Source organism: Mesocricetus auratus, unplaced genomic scaffold (assembly GCF_017639785.1).
Source record: "Mesocricetus auratus isolate SY011 unplaced genomic scaffold, BCM_Maur_2.0 Super-Scaffold_100024, whole genome shotgun sequence".
Classification (NCBI taxonomy): domain Eukaryota; kingdom Metazoa; phylum Chordata; class Mammalia; order Rodentia; family Cricetidae; genus Mesocricetus; species Mesocricetus auratus.
This window is the reverse complement of record NW_024429205.1, coordinates 21,044,727-21,068,323: the sequence shown is the minus strand read 5'-3', so window position 1 is coordinate 21,068,323 and position 23,597 is coordinate 21,044,727. Positions and strand designations below refer to the sequence as shown.

At 39.1% G+C, this 23,597-nt stretch overlaps 1 protein-coding gene across 3 annotated transcripts in view; it reads right to left on the bottom strand.

Annotated features, from left to right (window-relative positions):
• Babam2 (BRISC and BRCA1 A complex member 2) overlaps positions 1-23,597 on the bottom strand; it is a 391,454-nt gene that overhangs the window by 231,313 nt on the left and 136,544 nt on the right. For 2 of the 3 annotated variants that reach the window (XM_040730653.1, NM_001281577.1), the window contains 1 exon segment: positions 21,954-22,028. The exons of the other annotated variant lie outside the window; for it this stretch is intronic. In XM_040730653.1, coding sequence (XP_040586587.1) covers positions 21,954-22,028 — 75 coding nt within the window. 3 annotated transcript variants of the gene reach the window in all.

Here is a 23,597-nt window from a genome sequence, read left to right as displayed (position 1 = left end):
AAAATATTAATTCATAAAACATATAGAAACAAAGACGTGCATTCCTCTTAAAACTTCAGTCCTTAAAGAGGAAAAGATTTACTTCCCATTGTCAATAAGTAAGCAAAGTTCTGTGTGTTTTAGTGTTTGTCTCCAAGATCTAAATATCTACTTATTCTCTTACAATGAATGAAAATACCATCGGGGAAATATTCATAAGACACTTACTGCTACTGCCAATTTCTAATTAATGAAGGAATATGTCAAGCTGGTAAAGGCTTGTTGATCACCAGAATTAGGTTTTGACGCTGCATGGATATATAAAGTCTGGAGTCCATCCCTGATGAGAGCATGGGACAGACACACCTTCCCATAAAGTCACCAGCATAAAGAAAAAGGGAAAGAGAAAAAGAGAGATAAAGGTTTCTGCTAAAACTGGTTATTCCTCCCTAGAAACCCCTCATTCTCAAGAGTTCTTTCTCACTTTTCCTTAATAAATTTGTATTCATCCTGCTGAAATAAGTAAACAAAACTTTCTTTAAAAATAATAAAAATGTTAAATAGTCAGTCACCTGTGATGTGAATGATCTTGGTCAAACTGCATGCTAAATTACTGAAAGATAATTGTTGACAAAAACAGGGTGAATATTTTTTTATTTCAGAAACTGTGCTTAACAATCTACAATATATAATATAAGCAATATAAAAAGTATGTAATGGAAGGAAAAATATACAAGATAATGTAAAAGTTTATGTCTTATTCAAATAATGTGAAAACAACTGTAATCATCTCAAGAATCATGAATTCTTACACTCAGTTTAAACTAGCTGTCTACTTACAATGTTTTCTAAAACATTCAACAAAAATACTGCATACTACATTTAGATGATCAGTCAAGAAGACTTTCCATATCCATAGCAAAGCACAGGAATTACACAAAAGAAGACCATACCCACTTAAATGACACAATAGTGTCCTTACACACACACACACACACACACACACACACACACACACACACCAGAGAGGGGAGGGAGGGGAGGAGGGAGACAGAGAGAGGAGGGGAGGCTTTGTTTTTAGAATAGCTATAATCTGAAATTTTTTTTTAGTTTTTTTTTTATTTTAAATAGCTTGTTTTACATGTCAATCCCAGTTCCCTCTCCCTCCCCTCCTCCCGCACTCCCCTTCCACCCTCCCTCCCACCCTATTGCCACATACTTCCACATAGGGGATGTCTAGAGTCTATCATTTTACTCTTGGTAGGGTCAAGGCACTCCCCTAAGAGTCCAGGCTGAGAGAGCATCTCTCTTTGTGCTATAGGCACATGAAGACAGATTGTATACCAGGAATAGACACTGATCCACAGCTCAGAGCCCCATAGGTTGTCCAGGCCTTCTCACTGACACTCACATTTGGGGGGTCCAGATCAGTCCCATTCTGGCCTCCCCACTGTCGGTCTGGGGTCCAAGAGCACTCCCCTGTTCAGATCAGCTGTCTCTGCTGGTTTTGCCAGCCCATTCTTTGCCAATTTGCTCATCATTCCTCTCTCTCTGTCACTGGGTTCCTTGGGTTCAGTTCAGTGCTTAGATGTGTGTTTGCCTCTGCTTCCATCAGTCCCAGGATGAAGGCTCCCGGATAGTTATAGACATCAAGTTCATTATCAGGAATGGGCATTCGAGGTGGTCCTTCCACTATTGCTTAGCTTGCCAATTGATGTTATACCTTTAGATCAATAGCTATAATCTGAAATTTAACTTTCATCTTTTCTTAACTAAATACAAATTTTCCTTGCCTAGAAAGGAATGCCATAATGTACTAGGGAGCCAATGTTTACTCCAGGGATGGAGCCCAAAGCCATGCAGTTCTATTAAGACCATGTTAGAAGTCTGGAAGCCTAGTTAATCTGCATTTTAAAACAAAAGAAAGAAAATAGCTGTCTCTATACTCTTTTTTTAGGGGGGGTGGGAGGGTTGAGACAGGGTTTCTCTGTGTTGTTTTGTAGCCTGTCCTGGAACCCACTCTGTATACCAAGCTGGTCTGGAACTCACAGAGATTCGCCTGCCTCTGCCTCCTGAGTGCTGGGATTAAAGGCGTGCGCCACCATTGCCCAGCACTGTCTCTATACTCTTAAACAAAGCTGCAGCCCCATCCAGACAACTGTGCCCTGGCATATCATACTAGACATGGCTTTAGTTGGGACCAGGGATAATGGCTTGCTTATTGGTATTTATATTGATTATATTTGTACATATTTTCATATTTTGTATGAAAAAAGTTGAGGTGTGCAGCTAAGGAGAGTATAGTATAGTGGTAGAAGGCTTGTTTTTTGTTTTGTTTTGTTTTGTTTTGATAAAGGCCAAGACTTGAGCTCCAGTAACACACATACACAGTATATGAGTCTATTATTTGTATCTATAAATACATGTACGTGTGCATGTGTGTGTGCAAGGAAACTTGCTTAAGACTAAGCAACCTGAGAAATCTTCACAGTTCAATGTATTGTATTCCCAAGACTCCTTGAGCTGAAAAGATCAGTGACAACAATAGACATAAAAGCTTTTCCAAATATTACCTCCTTTTTACAAACCCTCCATTCCTCCCCACCAAAAACGTTGGCAGAAGTTTGGAACACTAAGTGTACACTAGAAATAAAGATGAGGTTTACTCTTCTCAATCTAAGTTCATTTAATCTATGGAGACTCTCTGAGTGGTGAACTTGGCAATGATCCTTCTGTGCTTAAATGACTGCTTCCTCGTCTGACGATCTCACACTTTTTACCCTCTTTTTCCCCTAATTAGTACACGGAGATCAGGGAAGAAAAAAGAGACTGAAAAAGTCCACAAAAGGGGATCAATCTTAACATCTAGCACTATGATTCATTCATTAATTATGGAAATTTATTGAATAGAATTCAAGATCCTCTATAAAATTTTGTTGTTTTCTTTTTTAAAGAATGACGTGTGTCCACAATATAGGTTTAACTCAAAACACTAGAAAATTACCAAGAAGGTCTGACTTGACAGACACCATATAATTAGTAACGGTCACTTAGGAGGTGGGATTGCATCATTTTACATACATTCATATTAAAGGCTTTTCTCTTTATAATGACCATATATATGCAAAATAAAATGACTAATTCCTTTAGTTTTAAAGACTTAAAAATGGATAATGATGTAGCAGATCTTGAGGTGTTTTTATTTAAAGGATGAAAATAAAAGCCCAGGAGTGTATGTCCCACATGTTTAGGGGCAGAGCAGACCCATTATCACAGACTCAACCTCAGAGGTAAAAAACAGTAGCAAACGTATTTAAGGTGAAGTTATATAATTCATGGGGTTTGATTCAAATTAATCCAATTTGTAGGATAAAGAAGGGGAGTAGTGGAGATAAAATAGTTAATTGCTTGAACTAGGTTAATGGATTACAAGATGATAAAATCGGCTTTCTGCTCTTTGTATGTATTTTAGAAATTCCATAATTACTTAAGCACATGTACAAGTGTACCCATAAACACATGTGTCCACACACATAGGAACACACACATTCAAAACAAGAAAAAAGGAAGGAAGGGAGGGAGGGAGGGAGGGAGGGAGGGAGGGAGGGAGGGAGAGAGGGAGGGAGGGAGGGAGGGCAGACCAATCAATTGACTGACTTAAGAGCCAACTTCAGGAGGCCTGAGTTGACCAAATACAAAACAATATGAACTTCAATAAGGTTAGAATATAATAACTAAAAATCTGCCAAATATGTTTAAAGTCATAAATGCAAAATAAAATTAAATATATAAACATTAATCAACTCTGAAGGATAAATAGATCAACTACGATCTTGACAAAAGAGTAAACAAAAGAATCAAGCATTTCTCAATATAAAACAGTATGAAAGACTTCAACATAGGAGAGGATACACTCTGAGGTGATGAAAATATCCCACTTTCCCTAACAGGGTGGTTTACTTTCTGGAGAAGGATGATGAAGATGGCAGTGATTTAAGAGGGTGCATGAAGTCAGAAAGAGAACCCTCCAGTAAGGGAACATTTAGGGAAAATATTATGGTTCCATTTATAATTAAGAATTTCAGGCTTACAGAGTTGGAGTGACTTGCTAAAATTACATAGTAATTGGTAGAGATGCGGCTGAAACATAGTTGTCCTGACCATAAGCCTGACCTTTCACCCAGGGAATTGTGGCTGCAACTTTCTTTTTTTAAGATAGCTTACAAAAAGTGATAGTTCCTAACTTTACCTATGAGACAATGTGTTGTTGCTATGCCAGTAAACAAGGAAAACCAGAGTGGAAAAAATAATAATGGGTAGATGAAACTAATGAAACTACTTGGCACTGTGTAGAAGAGTAGGCCCACGTTTAGTTCCTGTAACAGTGAGGCTTGGATTTGCTATGTAACTCACAGTAATTTATAAATGTAATTAGTAAATATTTATCTTATCTTAATTAATTTTATGATAATCATAGCAACAGGAAAATTCCCATGAGGGCTCCTATGAATGATACTGAGTTAACTACTTACATGCCCTAAGTCAGTTTATCTTCTGAGACACCTTTTACAATATGGTAGTTAGAGCCTCAGCTCTTTGTTTGGTTTTTGTTGTTGTTGTTTCAAGACAGGGCTTCTCTGTGTAGACCTGGCTATCCTGGAACACACTCTGTAGACCAGGCTGGCATCGAATTCACAGAGATCCTCCTGCCTCTACCTCCTGAATGCTGGGATTAAAGGTGTGTGCCACCACCACCACAAGGCTAAAGCCTGTAGTTTCTGTTTTGTTTTTGTTTGTGTCAGCTGAGGAAACTAAGACACACGAGTAGGCACAGCTTAACTGGAATGGTGACTCACTGATCGACTTCCTTATCAACTGTTTATAATTACCAGGTGGTCGGTCTCCTTGTTGAACAACCTTGGTCTAAATCAGCACGATTCTCATGGTGACTGAACAACCTTAATACAATTCCGAGCTCTCTAGAGAGCCTATATGAATCCATTCCTTGTTTGCCTGGACCTCTATGCTTAACTTCCTATAATTTTTTGACTCATGGCACCCCAAAGTCACCTACAAACATATCAGAAATTCATAGATTTACATGGATTGTTGTCATTATCTTCAGTTTTTAAGGTACCTCTGTTATCCTGAAAGTAAAAATGTAATAAAAAAGGTCCTAGGTTCAAGAACACCCTAGCTCTGGGAGTGGAGATTGTCAGAAAGAGGATACATCGACATTTAGTCTCCATTAGAACATATCTTGGCTAAAAGTGAAAAAAAATTAGAGCAGAATAGCTTAAATTCATGGGCTCTTTTTTTTTTTTTTAGATTTTTATCAACCTAGCTATTTTGAGTTGCTATTCAGTAAAAACTACAAGCTACGTCAGTGTGGGGGCCATATGTTGCAAGTCCACGGGACTCTTTTCCTTCTAGCATCCTCTCTTTCACTGGCAGGTTTTCCTTAGATCTGTCATCTGGCAGAGCTCATTCTGCAGAGTTGATGATTTTCCATAGGTTATGTTTTCAGGCTGAATCATATATCTTTTGTAGCTATAATCTGCTGAAATTCGCATCACACTCATACAATGCTTAAAACCTTTTTTCAAAATCTAAAATTTTTTCACAATATTCACAACTAGACCAATATCAAACTGTTTTAGCAGAATCTTTGTTTGGTGGAAGTAATTAGCTTTTAGAATTTAAACTCTAATATCTATCCCAATGTCGTGAACTCAGACTTTTATTTATTCTTAACAAAGGTTGTTTGCATCAGCCAAAGTAGTTCACAAATGTTACATTGCGTGACTTGGTTCTGATTTATGGCTGAGATTGTTAGAACTTGTATTCTGTGCCCTTGTTACACATGCACATTGTAAATATTACATAAGAAGATTGGAATGCAATAGTCATAAAAATAATTGCAGGGTATTACATAATCAGAAGTCTGTTTCTAGTCTTTATTAGGCTAGTCTCATCCCACTAAGCAAAATGTATGTACTGGGTAAAAAATAAAATGAGTTCGAGAATATTTTTATGTTTTACTTACATTTAAGATTTTAATTACTATAATTTTGGACCATAATTTTTATTTAAAAAAACAGAAACTGTAGAAAATAGGGTCTATTCAAACAATACAAGAACTCATCTATATTTTCATTAAATCATACATATGTATATAGGTATATATGTATATTTATATACATACATGCAGGTATACATTTATATTTTTAAACGAAAGGTTTTCTGAATATATTCAGTCAAACCTCTGCTTCTAAGGGCTCTAAATCTGATTAATGATTCCTTAAGAAATGTGACACATTTATATATTTGCACAGTAGTAGAAATTCAAAATAATTAAGAGACGATTCATCTAGAAAAAAATGGGCTTAAGTTACATGAAACTGATATTCTATTTTACATAAGACTTGGACCATCAGAGACCTTGTTTCTCTATGGCTCTTGGACTTCTAAATCACAGTGTCTGTTACTCACTCACTACTTCATAGCTATGTAGTTTAAAAAATATATCCATGGACTCTTTGACACTTTCACCTGAATAATATGGGGAGTATTCTCATTCCTCTTAAGTGTGGGCTGGTCTGAACTTTTTATGAAGAGAACAGAAGGATGCAACAGCGTATGATTTCAGACATTAAAGGCCATGCTGTGGCTTCCTCTCTTCTCTCTTCTACTGATCCCTCCCTGGCCCCTCCCCTCCCCTCCCCTTCCCTCCTCTGCTCTCCCTGCCTGCTCTGGAGAAAATCAGCTGCCATGTTTTTTAAAAACAATCAAGCAGCTGATGGAGAAATCCATGTAGCTGGGCTTCCTGTCAACAGCCATAAGATTTCCTGACATAAGCCGTCCTGATAATGGGTCTTCTCATCCTAAAAACCTTCACATGACTAAAGAGCCTGTCACTACAACTGACTGCAACCATGTGACAGAACCACATGGAACCTGGCCACTAACCCCAGAACAACTGGTTTGTGATAAATGCTTATGTTTTCAGCCAGGAAGCAATGAATTAAGCAAACTGTACCAAGAAATAATTAATATACTACTTGATGATAAATGTTTACCAAGAAGAGTATTAAAAGTTTAAGATATATGTCTTTGCAATAACATTCCTAAACAATATACAAAAGAATAAACAGATTTTAAGTTATTGAATTGCTGATATGACTGATGAGTTGTGAAAACCCAGACCTCATCCATTGCATTTAACTGTGTGTGTGTGTGTGTGTGTGTGTGTGTGTGTGTGTGTGTGTGTGTGTGTGTGTGTGTGTGTGAAATAAAAATCCCCAACTCACATCACAGTTTAATTATTAAATAGATGGGTGTATTCCTTTCCAAGGATGCCTCTGAAGCATATCTTCTTGCAATAATACATATTTCATGGCACTAGGCTTCTCAGGCAAAATTAGACAGCAAATGGAGAGGGTGGAGATATATATATATATATATATATATATATATATATATATATACATACATTCAATATTGTACTTTTAAAAAACACGTTTTTACAGCTAGGCATGGTAGCACACACCTTTGTCAGCACTCAGGAGACCGAGGCACAGTTGGATCTCTATGTTCACAGCCAATCCAATCTACATAGTGACTTCTAGTTCAACCAGGGTTACAGAGTAAGGCCTTGTCTCAAAATTTAAAAAAAAAGTATCGTTTTATTACACAATAAAACAGAAATATCAAAAAATTATTTTAAAACAGTCTAGTGAATTAGTAAAAGACAATAGCCTTGGAAAGATCCACCCAAGTCAGGGACTTCATTTAGTACCTCAGCCAAGGTAGTTTCCCACCCCTTACCTAAGATGGGAAAGAACCAGACTAGTTAGACATAAGAAAATAAATGGGGAGTCAAGCTGAAGGAGCAGTGGGAAGAGTTCTTACGACCAGAATCTTAGTAGAGTTGCTATGGCTGCCAGCTACTAACACCTGTGGGAGAAAGTCAGAACAGTGGGGCCTGATATCATGAATGGAACGCTCAGTGTAAATCTAGTATCTTTTTAAAAAATTAATTAAAACACAGGATATAATTTCCAAGTGAGAAAGTGTGATTGTGGCAGAATTCTTACAAACAAGTCAGCAATGATGCTTTGTAGGTTTCATTTTACATGGCTTTATGTCACACTACATAGTAAACTTAAACTGCTTTAATGGGCTATGTTATTGTCTAATAATGAAACTTTTCCTAGTGTGCTAATGAAGAAAATAAATTATGTTGAACTTTTAGCTCTGTGTCATCAAGTACCGTTTAACTGCAATTATAGATTGCCTGAGTGCCCTAACATAAAATGTCAGCCTCATGTGTGATAACTTGCAGGCATATGGGTTGTTTTATGGATCAATTGTCAGCTCAGTGCTCGAGCACTGGAGTCACTCAAAAGGATGATTCTGAAAATGGTAAAAAGTAACCTCATGCTGATATCCAGGTTTGCAACATCAGGCATGGTAACAAGAAGACTGAATCATTCTACAATTATTGTAAGTCCTTGCCTAATGCCATTCAGCTTGAAAAGCAGATCTTGTGCAGCCTTAATGAGGCTTGGGGGTCCTGCTCTTTCATGATAAAATTGTTAAGAGCTGCTAGTAAAGTTTCTTGGGTAGGTTATAATACACTTCAAGTAAAACAGCTCTGGGCTACTCCACCTTGTCTACAAGACAACAGATGCACAGACACAGAGCACTGGCCTGGGTTCCACTCACTGTCAAGTGACTTACTAAAGTCACTTAGAATAAGCAAGGGGTGAAATACGCTTATGACATTGCTATGGGATCCTGACCATGAAATTCCTGTCCTGCAGTAAGTGTTTTCATCATTCCATTGTATCTGAAGGCAATGAATATGCAACAATGCTAGGAACTGATTTCCATTCCTTTATGCCAAGATGCCACCCCTGTTCTACGAGGTGCTTCCGAGGCAAACACCTGTGGTAGAGAGCAAGGACTGAATAAGACCAACTCTGGGTTGAAATCCATGTCCAATAATCCTTATGGCATACAGACAGGATAATCTTGAATAACCATCCTGGATAATAAAACTGCGGAGCATACTTACCCTAAAACATATGAGGCTGACAGTGCTTTACTATATGAGTCAAGATTTTTCCAGTTAAAACTGACAGGAACCCAAATCACCCTCACATAAAAGAAAATGGTCACTTAATAGAAAACTACAAAATGTCCTCAAAGTCTCCAAAATGAAGCTTGGTTCCTCAAACGTTAAATACTAACCCTAACCCCGGCAGGACTACTTTTCCCTCAATATCCATCTCTCATCTTTCGTCTCCTCCATGAAGGTCGCCTTCATTCCCCTCAGAGCACCATGCTGTCCCATAGGAAAGTCACTAAACCAGTGCGTCTACTGAGCACTGGCAATGTGACCACACTGAACAGAGAGATGGCAAAAAAATTTCAAAAACTGACTATAAAAACTATATATGCACATTATTTTCACTTTAGTATATGCTATGACGTTTTGAAAATATATAATACAATAAACAAAACAGTAAGACTAGTCCAGTTGCTTCCTTGCAACTTTTTTAATGTGCACTAGAAACTGTTAAAACACATTAAGTGGCTTGTTATTTTATTCTACTATATGTGTGTCATGCTGTTGTTCCTACACAAGGAGTATAGCTGGGCACAGTCCTAGATCAAATTTCTCTAGCATAAAAACATCTTGGTGAAGAAAAAGATTTTTCCCTCCTACTTTTAGTTTCTAAATGTACTAGAAAGACCTCTGACTGGTCATGCTGAGGTCACATAACCTCTGATAGGTGTTAAGACAACTGAACTGATCAGTCCTACTAGAACTGTAGGAATGGGGGAGAGAGAATACATGGGCATAAAATGCCAGCAGCAAGGTCTTTGTGTGTGTGTGTGCGCGTGCGTGCGTGCGTGCGTGCGTGCCTGCCTGCCTGCCTGCCTGCCTGCCTGCCTGCCTGCCTGCCTGTCTTCCAGGGCTGAGCTCATGCCAGGGCCTCACACATGTGAATACTCTTCCAATGATCTGGGTCTCCAGCCCTGGCCATGAGACACCATCACAAGAGGAAGAAAAGAGAGATGCAAGGCAGATTGATACAAACATCCACTGTGCCACAGGGATATGCAGCATGGCTCCATCTAACAGCAGCAAGATTCTGACCAAAGTCCCTCTCTAAATGCTAGCAGTTACATTAAACCACACACCACTTGAATAAATACATTGCTGTGAGTCATGACTCAGAATGACAGGCACTAGACACCCAAGAGACAAGCACTTCAAATTTCTACACTTGAGCATTCAGTCAAAAGTGCCTAACCCAAGGATGCTTTTGCTACACCCTACAGACTGCTGTTCATGAGTAAGACTGATTTCAAAGAGCAATTCATGAAGACACAAGCTTTACTCTACATTGGTACAAGCTGGCAACACTGAAACCTTCTGGTCTAAGTACTACCATTATTAAGCATATAACGAGTCTGGAAGTATTTAATTTTGCACTGAATCCACTAAAGTATTTAGGTAAAAGTCTACAGCAGTGGTTCTCAAACTGGTCAGTACCAGCCTTCACATGGATTGAAAACCTAAAAGAATTCTTGTTTACCTTTATCTACGTTGCTATATACTTAATTTTTATGTTTTGTTTTGTTGTGTTTTTTATTTGCTTGTTTGATTGTTTTTAGACAGGGTCTGACTAAGTGGCCCTGACTGGCCTAGAACTCACTGTGTAGACCAGGCTGCACTGGAAATCACAGAATCTGCCTGCCTCAGCCTCCCAAATGCTGGTATGTGCCACCATACCAGGCTACTAATAACTAACTTTTTGATATCTACTATATTCAAAATTTAAACTGACTTTAAAAGAAAACATAAGCCTTATGGGGTTTTAGTGAGCTTTCTTCTAGAACAGTGGTTCTCAACCTGTGGACTGCAAACCCAATAGGGGTCACATATCAGATATCCTGCATATCAGATATTTACATTATGATTCACAACAGTAGCAAAATTACAGTTATGAGGTAACAATTAAATAATGTTACGGTTGGTGGTCACAACAACATGAGGAACTGTATTAAAGGATCACAGCATTAGGAAGGTTGAACCATAGCTCTAGAAGATTTAAAGATTTAGATTCAAGTTCATTGTCATTGTTCTTTGGATAGATATTTGATTGTTCCAGCATCATTTTATTCAAAAGATTATTTTTTCAGTTCTGAACTAAGTTTTTACTTTCGTCAAAAGTCATTGGCTCATGTAGGTCTATTATGAATATTTTATTTTGTTCCAATCCAAACTGGATTGCTACAGTTTGGCACTAAATCTTTTTTAATGGTAAATCAACCCTTACTAAGTAACTAAATATGGGAAATATTGTAGTCAAGGTATTATCACACTAGCTAGGCATTTCAGAAGTATATGAATATATCCTTATAGATAAAATGGAAAAACGCAGTGAGTTCTGGCCCTTTGCAGGAGGGCATCAAAAAGTTAACAACATAAAAGTAATAGTAAAGCCACAAATGGATGCCACCTAATGTCTGTTGCAAACCTCTATTGAGACATATAATCAATGACTTGGAGTAGACAATGCCAAAAAAAAAATCTACTCATCAAAGCTATGTGCTATAATGCTAAAAGGAAAACTGAAAATGTGACAAGAATTTAACCCCTACCACAAGAAAAGATGTACACATACAACATAAGCAACAAGTAGGTGTTACATGACCTCAAGGTCAATATACAGCATCAGCATAGATAGATAGATAGATAGATAGATAGATAGATAGATAGATAGATAGATATAGAGACAGATAAAGTTTTAACAGATCAACAGATGGCAGTGTCATTGACTTTTTTATAGTTTACTATTAGGATTTCAATGCCTTGGTCCAAAGGAATATTATTATTTCCTTACTCTGCATTTATTGCTAAAACAGAATACCACAGCCCAGGTTGTTTATTTACCAATACTTTAATATTATTTTTTATTCATTATTTTCATTAATTTTAAAGTCAGCACACCAAGTAACAGGTTTAATTACAGCATTTTCAGAAACAGTCATTATGCTTTGTTCTTATCCATCCCCTGTGTCCTTCCTCATCCCTCTTGCCTGGCCTGTGCTGGTTCCCTTTTCCCTGAGTAGTTTTTCCTTCCACTTTCACTTTATGTATCATAACAAGCCTTAAGTCAGGTGTTAGTCTTCTAATGTTGATTTTCTTTTTCAGAGTTGTATAAGCTATTCTGGTATTTCGAAATAAACTTCAGAATCTGGTTGTCAATTTCTAAAAAAAAAATGCCTGCTAAAATTCTGACTTGCTAGGATTGAGTTAGATCTATATAAAAATTTAGGGAGACTTGAAATCTTATATTATTGAGTCTTTTGACCTATAAATAGCTGTTTAGCTCTTCTTTAGTTTCTCTGCAATGTATACATTTCAGTATAAAGGTAACTGCCACACTATGAAGGAAAACTGAAATTGCAGAGTTCTGGGGGAAAGTAGAATGAAATAGTCATCAGAAATCATGTGGAGAAACAGATTTAGACAAAACACAAAAATGCCCTAAAGAAAGGCTCTGGATCATTGTCATGTGGTTGTTCCATTTCCACAGAGATGGGAAGAAAGCAAACAATAAGCATTTAAATAGAAAGTGTGTGCCAAGCAAAAGGATATGAAATTGAAGGGACACTGTGTGCAAAGTACAAGGCTTCAATATATTGCTTACATGGCATTCACATTGGGACATTCTGCATTCAGTTGTTATTAATTAGTAGTCAAAATACTAATGTACCAAAAAATCATCTATAAACCATAGCAATGTTTGCATTATGTTGGCATGCTTCCACTGTTTACCAATTATGTGTGAACTAATTTGTGTCACTAAAACATGCTCTGTAGAAGAACAAAGTGTACTCGTAGGATTAGCATTCTCCATGAGACAGGACTGAAGACAGCTTAACTGATAATCATTTGAGATATGGTACATTCTATGATTATAATTTTAAAAACAAAACACAAGCCAACTATTAAAGAAAATTAAACTGCAAAACAATCAAAGAAAACCAAAATGAGAAAATTCACAGCTTGTGACTGTTCTTCAGTTTTTGTACGAAAATACACTGTTGACAGAATTACAGTATGTCACATCTAGATATTTGGAGTGAATTACTGAGTTCTGCACCCTGGGTGGAAGAAAATTAAGAGGGAAAAATTAAGTAACATAATTTTATCTTGATTTAAATGAAATATTTTAGAGTGATATTTTGAATAAGTAATAAATTTAATACACTTAAACACTTATTAGATAACTAAATAATATCTACACCATTTCTACTCTGTACTTCCTCCAAACTCAGAAGTCACATTAATTAAATTTCAATCACTATAACAAAATACCTGAAGATGGTAGCTGCCTAGTTTTTTATGTCAAGTTGACACAAGCTAGAGTCATTTGGGAAGAGAGAACCTCAACTGAGAAAATGTCCTTATCAGACTGGCCTGTGGGCAAGCCTTGTGGGTCTTTTTCTTGGTTGGTGGTTGATGCAAAAGGGTACATACAACTCAGTATATGCAGTGCCATCCAGGGGCTGTCGGTCCTGGGTGCTATAAGAAGGCAAGCTGAACAAGCCATGAAAAGCAAGTCAGTAAGCAGTGTCCCCCATGACTTCTGCATCAGCTCCTGCCTTGAGTTCCTTTCCTGAATTAATACAATTGTAAGATGAAATAAACTCTTTCCTCCCTGCAGTGCTTTTGGTCATGGTGTTTTATCAAGGCAGTAGAACTCCTAAGACAGGTGGTTAATATTGGCTGTCCATTTGATAGGAACTAGAAGCATTTAGGAGAGAAACTGCTGGGTACACCCATGACAGATCTTTCTGGATTATATTATGATGGGGGTATCCTTCTGTATATATGTGTCTCTTATTGGCTGATGAATAAAACACTGATTGGCCAATAGCCAGGCAGGAAGTATAGGCAGGGCTACCAGCCAGGGGAATTTTGGGGAGAGGAAAGCAGAGAGAAGCCGCCAGGAAGACACCATGCAGCTGAGAAAGGAGTAACAGGTCCAGACATTCTCTGGTAAGATAAGACCACATGGAAATACTTAGACTAATAGAAATGGGTTAATAATTAAGAGAGAGTTAATCAATAAGAAGCCTGAGTCATCAGCAAGACAGTTTATAATTAATATAAGCATCAGTGTATTTATTTGGGGCTGAAGGGTGGCAGGATCAGGAGAAAAGAAAGTCCGTCTACAATATTAACTAAGGTGGCAATACCCACTCAAAATGACTGTGGGCCACTCTATTCCACGGGCCAGGTTCCAGGACTGAATAAAAAGGAGAAAGTTTGCTGAGCAGCAGCGGCAGCCACTGCCCTCTGCTTCCAGACAGCAGATGCAATGTGGCCAGCTGCCCTGTGTTCCTGCTGCCACCTTTCCTGTCAAGGTGGACTGCATCTTCAGACTGTGAGACAAGGCGATCCCTGCTTCCTCAAGCTGCTATTGCCAGGGATTTTGTCACAACAGTAAGAAAGGCAGATAATATACTAGGGCAACTTAGAACTCAAATTTATCACAGAAAAGTAGTCAAGCACTATCTTGTTTTACTTCCTTGATATTCCCAATTATCCTGTGTGGTATGTCTAGTATCTTAATCAGTTCTTATTGCTGTAACAAAATACTATATAACTAGATAGCTTAAAACCATGCAGGATGATGGGTGGTGGTGGCACATGTCCTTAATGCCAGCACTGGGGAAATAGAGGCAGGAGAATCTCTATGATTCAAGGCCAGCCTGGTATACAGAACAGGACAGCCAGGGCTATACAGAAAAACCCTGTCTTAGAAAGGAAGGAAGGAAGGAAGGAAGGAAGGAAGGAAGGAAGGAAGGAAGGAAGGAAGGAAGCAAGCAAGCAAGCAAGCAAGCAAGCAAGCAAGCAAGCAAGCAAGCAAGCAAGCAAGCAAGCAAGCAAGGAACCACCAATTAGGTTATTTCTTACAATCCCTGAGGCTAGTAACTAAAAATCAAGGTCACAGCAGATCTGACTCAAGCATGGATGGGTCTAGATAGCTCTCAGGGGTCTCTTTTAGATAGACTAGTGCCTCAACCACTCATAGTAGTCAAATCAGACCCATGTATGTATCTATCCATGACTACCACATACCTTTGTAAAGAAATATGCCCTCCCATTATCTAGAAGATGAGCAAACTACTGCCCATGAGCAAAATCCAACCCAAGGCCTGCTTTTGAAAATAAAGTTTTATTGGACCCCAGCCATACTCACTCATTTACATATTGCATGTAACTGCTTTCATACCATGACAGCAGAGTAGTTGTGACAGAAACCATATGGCACATCAGCCATAGCTTTTCCTAAAATTTCACTAGCGTGCCCTTTAGAGATGGCTGGCCCTCAGCTAGAGGGGATTGTTCTCCAAGCCTCACTTCCCTCTCTAGAGAAGAGAGGTGTGAGAAGGACAGTGGACTAAAACTCACAAGTCCCATACTTAATGAAAAAACAGTTGACACTTCCCAGCAGAGTAAATGTTCAGCCCATCTCACTGTTCCTGCATGATTGAGGCCCAAATGCAAATTTTGGCTCAAAGTTACCAAGGATAAATCAGGCTTGTTACTGGAATACATAACACGCTTCTCTCATCGCGCTTTCTTCTGGGTACACATTCCTGCTTTTAGAAAAGTATGCACCCTCCTATTTGGTTAGACAGAAACTATTTCCCCCAAGATAAGAAGACAGGGCTCCCTGGGAATTCATTATTCCTTTTCAAGGACCAGAAAACCGCTCTCCTTTAAAGCCAGATTGCACAAGAATGAGTTAAAGGAGTCTCTTCAAAGGCTACATATTATGTGTGACTTTACTGGATCAAAAAAAAGAGTAAAAGGTCTCAGATTGGGAGGCATCATTCAACTGTATGATACACAGGAAAAACTGACAGGCCCACCTTTGAGTTTACAGACACTAAGGAGGATGAGAGGGTTTTGGGGGTTTGCAATTTGATACTGAGAAGTAATTACACTCAATAGCACCACCCCAACGAGCTTCTGGAATTTAAATAAAGGGACTATTTGGAAGAAATCATCCATTTCCTTCCTGGAAATTTGGTAAAGCTAAATGGACTTTCAAGCAAGTCTGGGTTATAAAGGACAATGCAAGAATTCATGCCCCTCCTCCCAAATACCAGGGTCATTAAGTAGTCTCATTCTCTTCTAGCAGAAAAAAAAAAAAAGCAAACCCCTCTACCAATCCTAAGGAAGGGCAGGAAAATGAGGAGTTTCAAAGCTCTAGTGATTTATTAAAACCTAATTCTTGACAGCAAGGCACTAGATGTGACTGTCATGCATACACTTTCAAACACATTGTCAACTATTTTTTCCTAATTATATGAAAGAAATAGATGTTTTTCACTAACATATCTGTAAACTTTACAAAGGCAGGCTATCATCAGTAAGATCAACATATTTGCATATATAATGAACTGAAACAATTCCTTTAAAGAAAAGCCTTCCCTTTAGATCTCTGCACAGAAGCTGCAGAATCTACAGGACGCAAATCTCCAGTCTTCACCAAGCGTCACTATTAAGGGGTCAAATTCTCCGAGGAAAGAACTGAGGCACTGGAAAACTTAGCAACATGAGCAACTTCAAGGGACATGAAAAGGGAACAAAGCCTTCACCATGGAATAGTTTGTCTCTGCTGCTGACTGTCACAAAACTTCAACCCAACAGATAAAGCAAAACCGCCAACAGAAACAATGTGTTGTTCCTAATGACTCTCAATCAAGGATGCTAAAGACAAATAGGCTGTGTCTGGCTAGGTCCCCAAACAAAAGCCTTCTCTCTGATTATTCTGCATAGGGCTATCATTTCAGTGAAGCCCAGTGACTTCACCTGGGCTCTTCAACTCTGGCCTCCATCTCATTTCCACAATTGGCTTTGCTGAAATACCAACGGTGTATTTCCTAAGCACTCACAGGCTCACTAACACCAAGTCTCTACCCTGACCACTGTGCTCTCTCCATTCCTGGGCTCCTGGCCAAGTTAGGTATGTCTTTTCTTTCCAGCCACCAGCTGTTCATTCAACAGCATCTGGCCCTTCCTTTCTTCACGAAAAGTTTTTAAACTTTAGCTCATAGCTCTGAGCCTCTTTGTCTTTCTACCTATACACAGTTCTTCTCGGCTGGACCTTCCAAGCTCAGACCTTTGTTTGCTTACTCTTTCGGGCTGAATTTCCTCTTTCAAAACACTTGCTTTGGCTTCATTGTCCCTCTTCGCCACACTGACCTATTTAAGGCAGTGGTTCTCAACCTCTGGGTCGTGACCCTTCCATAAGGGTCAGGTATCTGGTATCCTGAATACTAGATATTTATATTACAATTCATAAGAGTAGCAAAAGTACAGTTATGCCATAGCAACAAAAGCAATTTCATGGTTGGGGTCATCACAAATGAGGAACTGTTAAATGGCTGCAGCATTAGCAAGGGTGAGAACCACTGTTTCAACCCCTTTCCTCTTTTTGCCAACTTGAATGGTTCTGGGCTTCTCATTATTCTTAAATGAGTTAAGCAAATTCTTCAGGAAAAAGTTGAAAGAGAACAGGCTCCTGGCCTTGGAAGAGGACATAAACAAGGTGCACCACTACTCACAACCCCGGCAGGACAGTGAGGAAAGCTGCCTGTGTCAGATTTAAAACTCACGTTTAGGAGCCATGAAAAAAGTACGGCAACGATAGAAAAACCATCCAACAAGACACCGCCACTGTTTTCAGGGAGGCTTAAATGATGGCGCCAGCGATGACACTGAAGAGGGAGCAGACACAAGGGAATGTGGCCAAGGACATAAAAGCAGAAGCTGCTCCAAGCTAACCCAATATAAGGGATGAAAACCACCTCCCAAAATCAGGATATTCATACCTCATCTTCCTGGTGTTATCCCTCACTTGTCTCTTTTGAGAAATTTCTCTTATAGTCTAGATTATTAGCTACTCCCCAAATTAAGTGTGTCCCCACAGTCATGCATCAACTGGATAAACTTGCCTCTTCTCAAGTCCCTGTTCCTAAGTTTTCTTAACCATTCGTATGCATATCAACCCTAGCTTTTTGCTATTTTTATTATAATTGCCAACCAATATTAATTTACAGATTAATGGGCTTTCTTTGTGCTGTTTCCATACCATCATTGCATCTTTAAAAATCAACTATATATCTAGGATCCCAGTTGGTATTTGATTAGTTCCAATTACTGTTGGATCAACTATATATTGTAATATCAAATAATATATATATTACAAGTTTATGATCAACTATATTATGAGATACTTGAGATTGATTAACAATCTCAATGACAATGATTAACGTTTGAATTCCTGGTGTGTGGAGGTGCCTAATCCTAGCGCCATTCTGAGTCTAAATCAAGACTGAGGTATTCTGCAGAGAATTCCCACAAAACCCAAACCCTACCCATTTAGGGGGTTCTACTGCAGAGGTTATGGCAACAAAGGACACTGTGGGGTTCAGTTACTGACTAAAACCCTAGTGCAAAGTCCCTCATCTTTGGGTCATTACATCACAGGGTGAGGTCACCCTTAATAACAAACTGAACATATAAACCATGGAAAGGGAAAAACAGCTTTCCATTGCCTCTAGGTTATCACAGGTCATGATCAACATGAAGAGATACTCTTATTTTGGCCTCTCCATGGTTTTTTTTAAAAAATATTTATCAGACTAGTGAAATGGCAGAGTGGCTGGAAGGTGCTTGCCAACAATCCTGATGGCCTAAGTTCAATGCCTGGAACCTACATGTTAGAAGGAGAGAAATGACTTCTACACGTTGTCGCCTGACCTCCATACATATGCCTTGACATGAATACAAACACATGCACGTGCACACACACACACACACACACACACACACACGAAATATATAAATAAGAATAAAAACACTTATCCTTGCCATCACTTAAAAGGCAGGCATTTTTCGTATTCAAAAAATTAAACCCCTGAGCTTCTGGGCTCCTTCTACAAACATCTGCATATCTGGCACACCAGGCCTACTGTCACAAGGAAAACAACTCTAGCTGAAGAGCAGCTGCTGCACTAGATGAAGCCCAGGCTTGCAGGCTCATTACCGTTCTCACCATGTCCTACTATACGACATCAAGCCAGAGCCACTTCGCTCACTGCCTTCCTGGCCCTGCCAGCATCTGCTGAGCCAGGCTTGACTGAAAGTAGGCTGATGACAAGTGCTTAACCTACTAACCATGATCAGGCTGAGGAAGCTGCTCCTGTATCAATCAGACAATCACAGCAACAGGGATTGTGCAGTGCTGCCTTCCGTATTAGCAGCCGCCTGAGCCTCTGTATGTTAGCAATCTGGGTATTCTCTGTAACTCTCTGTCTGTCTAGGGCTCCTAAACATATCTTGATAGGCTCACCTTCATTCCTGCTTTCTGTCTCTACTTGGCAGAGTGAACTGGCTTTTCACTGTGTGCCCTGACTGGTCAGACAGCCACAGTAGGTGGCTTCAGAAGAAAGATGACTGCCTCGTCTCCTGACAGATGAGCAATTCAGCTTTTTCACCCACAGTTCATTTTCATAGTGTCAGCATTCAGATTCCATAGGGGAACAAATTTCAGCAAGCATTGCATTGGGATGAATAGTCTCACTGTGTCACAGAAAATGAAGCCACTAAGATTACTACAGAACCAGAAGTCCATGTACTTCAGCCCCATTAAACTGATTTGGGCTCTGTTTCTGGCCTGGCCTGGGCTATAGCCTGACCATATCCTGTGGAGGGATACTCAAGAAATATGTAGACTGAATGAACAACATGGCATTGTCTTATCCAAGAAAAAGTTGCTGCTGATGGTTTTTGCAAGGTTATGTTTATCATATTCATTATGAGCTGACTAGTTTTATGTCAACTTGACACAAGTTACAGCTATAAGGGCAGAGGGAGTCTCAGTTGAAAAAAACACTTCCAAAAGACTGGGCTATATGCAGACAAGCGTGTGGGGCATTTTCTTAATTAGTGATTAATGAAGGAAGGACCAGCCCATTGTTGGTGGGGCTACCCCTGGGCTGGTGGTCCTGGGTTCTATAAGAAAGCAGGCTGGGCAAGCCATGAGGAACAAGCCAGTAAGCAACATGCCTCCATGGCCTCTGCATCAGCTCCTGTTTCCAGGTTCCTGCCCTGCTTTATTCTGACTCATGTGGTTGAATGCTTGGCCTATAGTGAGTATAGGAGGTATGGTTCTGTTGGAGTAGGTGTGACCTTCTTGGAGGAAGTGTGTCACTGTTATGGTGAGAAGCATGGTAGCATATAGGCAGGCATGGTACTGGAGAAGGTGTTGAGAGTTCTACATTTTGATGCATAGGCAACAAGAAGTGAACTGTGTTCCACACTAGGAATATCTTGAGCATATAAAACCTCTAAGACTGCCTCCACAGTGGCAGGCAGTGTTATACAATGAGATCTCATCTCAAAAATCAGAAAAGACCTTTGGGGTGTAGCTTCTGATACTACTAGAAGGCAAAATCTCATGAGGTCTCAGCACTACACAAAGAACTGTAGGCAACCCTCTGATGAAAGATGGGAACAAGAAAGGTGGCCTTCTCCAGAGAAGAGGACATCAGGTGATTGCCTGGTGCCTAACAGTCCTGAAAACATACATACAAGTAGCATTATACGGATTATACAGGTTATACTTAGGAATATACATGTTGATACATATATGCATACAATAACTATTATTTTAAGAAGGACAATAAATTTGAAGGAGAATGGGAAAGGGTATATGAGAGGGTTTGGAGAAAGTAATGGGAAAGGGAAATATTGTAATCATACCATAATCACAAAAAGAAAAAAGGAAATAAAATGATATAAAGAAAAAAAGCAAGCAAAAAACAACAAAAAGTTTCCTAGTTCTTTGTTATTGACAAAGTCTCACTATACAGCCTTTGGCTGACCTGAAACTAGCTTTGTAGTCCTGGCTGTCCTGGAAACTCACTATATAGGCCAGGCTGACATTGAACTCACAGAGATCTGCCTGCCTCTGCCTCTTATGTGCTAGGATTACAGTTGTGTGTCAGCATGGCCCAGCCTCCCCAGTCTCTTCTATTGCTACAGTCTATATTCTACCAAAACAAACTTCCTACCATGCTCAGAGTTCTGGCTGATATTACCAATTTCTATAACGTGTGGGGAGACTTGTGGATGGGCCCTGGCTCTTCCCTCAACAGTTATAAATACCATCAGTTCTCTGAACAACATTAAATTAAGAAGACAGAAATTTTCTAAGATTAGACTGAAATTAAATAAGCACAGGTTGAAGCAAGAGCTGAGGGCAGCCAGCCAAATCTTAAATTACAACCCACATCCTCATCTGAGCCAAACCTGGGTCTCTGTCTTGGCCTTTCCTTCTCCGAGCTTGCTCTTTGATCTGTCTGGTTTCTTTCACTAGCTACAAACTAGTCTTCTGGAGCCTACCCTTTGTCTACAAAGCATATGCCTTTTCCCACACAGTTCTTCCCAAGGCCTCTATACCACTTTGGAGAATGCCATATACACTGGTCTAGCTGGATTATGAATCTCTGGGACAGCCCCAGCTTTGAAGGTGCCTGAGTTCAACTGCTGACATAAAGAAGATGAAATGTCCTTAGTGAGTATGCTTAATATGCAGAGAGCCTTGGACAAGCTCTATAAGTCTTTCATCCCAGTAAGACTGCTAAATAAAAATCATTTTCCTGAGTATAATGTATTTATACTACTAATGTATAATCACCTAGTACTTTAGCAACAGGAACAGAATTCCAATGAACTGTCCTGCAGTAAGCATCTTATTAGAAGTCATCATCAGAACAAAATGTGAACAAACCAGTTATACAATCCTGAGCTAAATCATCAAAGTTTAATTTGTATTGTGTTACTAATAATTGTATATTTTTACCTTAAGAAGGTATGTAGGAATGTTGCTGAAATCTACGGGTAACTTCAATAGGAAACGAGCTGAAAATTCACCAGTCTGTAGGAAAAGAAAAAAATTTAAATAAAAACAGGTTGAGAAGTACCAATTATTGGGGGGTAGGGGGATGGAATGACCCTCAACTATTTCAATATGCAGACAACTGTGATTAGGGTTTCCTAACATGGGGCAGAAAAATAAGGTCAGAAAAGTAGGAGAGGATTAAAAAGAATTCTTTTTTTTTTTTTTTTTTTTTTTTTTGGTTTTTCGAGACAGGGTTTCTCTGTATTCTTTTGGAGGCTGTCTTGGAACTCGCTCAGTAGACCAGGCTGGCCTTGAACTCACAGAGATCCACCTGCCTCTGCCTCCCGAGTGCTGGAATTAAAGGCGTGCGCCACCACCGCCAGGCGGATCTCTGTGAGTTCAGGCCAGGCTGGACCGACAGCCTCCAAAAGAATACAGAGAAACCCTGTCTCCATAAAATAAAAAAAAAAAGGCGTGTGCCACCAACGCCCAGCTTAAAAAGAATTCTTAAACTACTAAAACACCACAGTTTTAACATCCAAAATCTGCATTTTAATGCATGATAAAATTTTAAAGTAGTATTGAATTTTTTAAACTGTGAAGAAAATACATGAATGAATATTATTTTTCCAAAAAAAAAAAACTGACACAGGAACACACCAATCTACTCCTTAGACTCGTGTGTTTTACTAAGCATTCATACCACCTCACTGATTCTGGAATTTACCATCATGTATGTTGACACTCATTATTGTAGTATAGAAGTCCATGCAAAGATCAACGATACATCAGTGTAAATCAGGCAAGTTTCTAATCTCTTGAAAGTTCAGTAATATTATTATCAACTAATGTTTTCAGTAATTTCCTCTACAATCTATGTAAGAAAGATACATAGAATTGGAAATTTAAAACACTTAACTCTGTGTGTGTGTGTGTGTGTGTGTGTGTGTGTGTGTGTGTGTGTGTGTGTGTGTGTGTGTGTGTGTTACCAGGGAACAAACCCAGAGCTTCATGTATGCTAGGTAAGCAGGCTACTCAATGACCTAGGGATTCCGAGGACCCTATGCAAAGGCAGCAAAGCTCCTGGCTGAGCTGATGGGGCCCTGTGTTTTCCACCCTCTTTTTCTTGCTGCAAGCATATGGTGTGGGGGATTTTGACACAATGAATTCCAATACGACATGCTTGACCAAATAAACAACGACAAAACCTACGGATGATTAAAAACTGCTTTAGAGAATGGTTCTTACTCTAGCCTACACACTAGGTTTAGAAACACAGATTAGTGCATCTCTCATCACTCATCAGAGAAGCTTGTGTTTATAAAAATGCAAGTAACAAAGAGGCCCACAACTGGTCAAGGTTCAGAGATCTATTATCTAAAAGATTTCAGAATGCCCAGCCCTAAACTGGACATCTATACCGCAATCACCTTCTCCTAGGGATCATGGATCATTGCAGAAAAGGAGGCAGAATGAGTGTAAGAACCTGAAGTGGTGATGAACACAGGGTAACAGTGTCTTCTGGATACAACAGGGCAGCTATACATGAATTGACAGTGGTTATGACAGCAAGCACAAACCTATGAAACTAAAGCCAAACCAAGT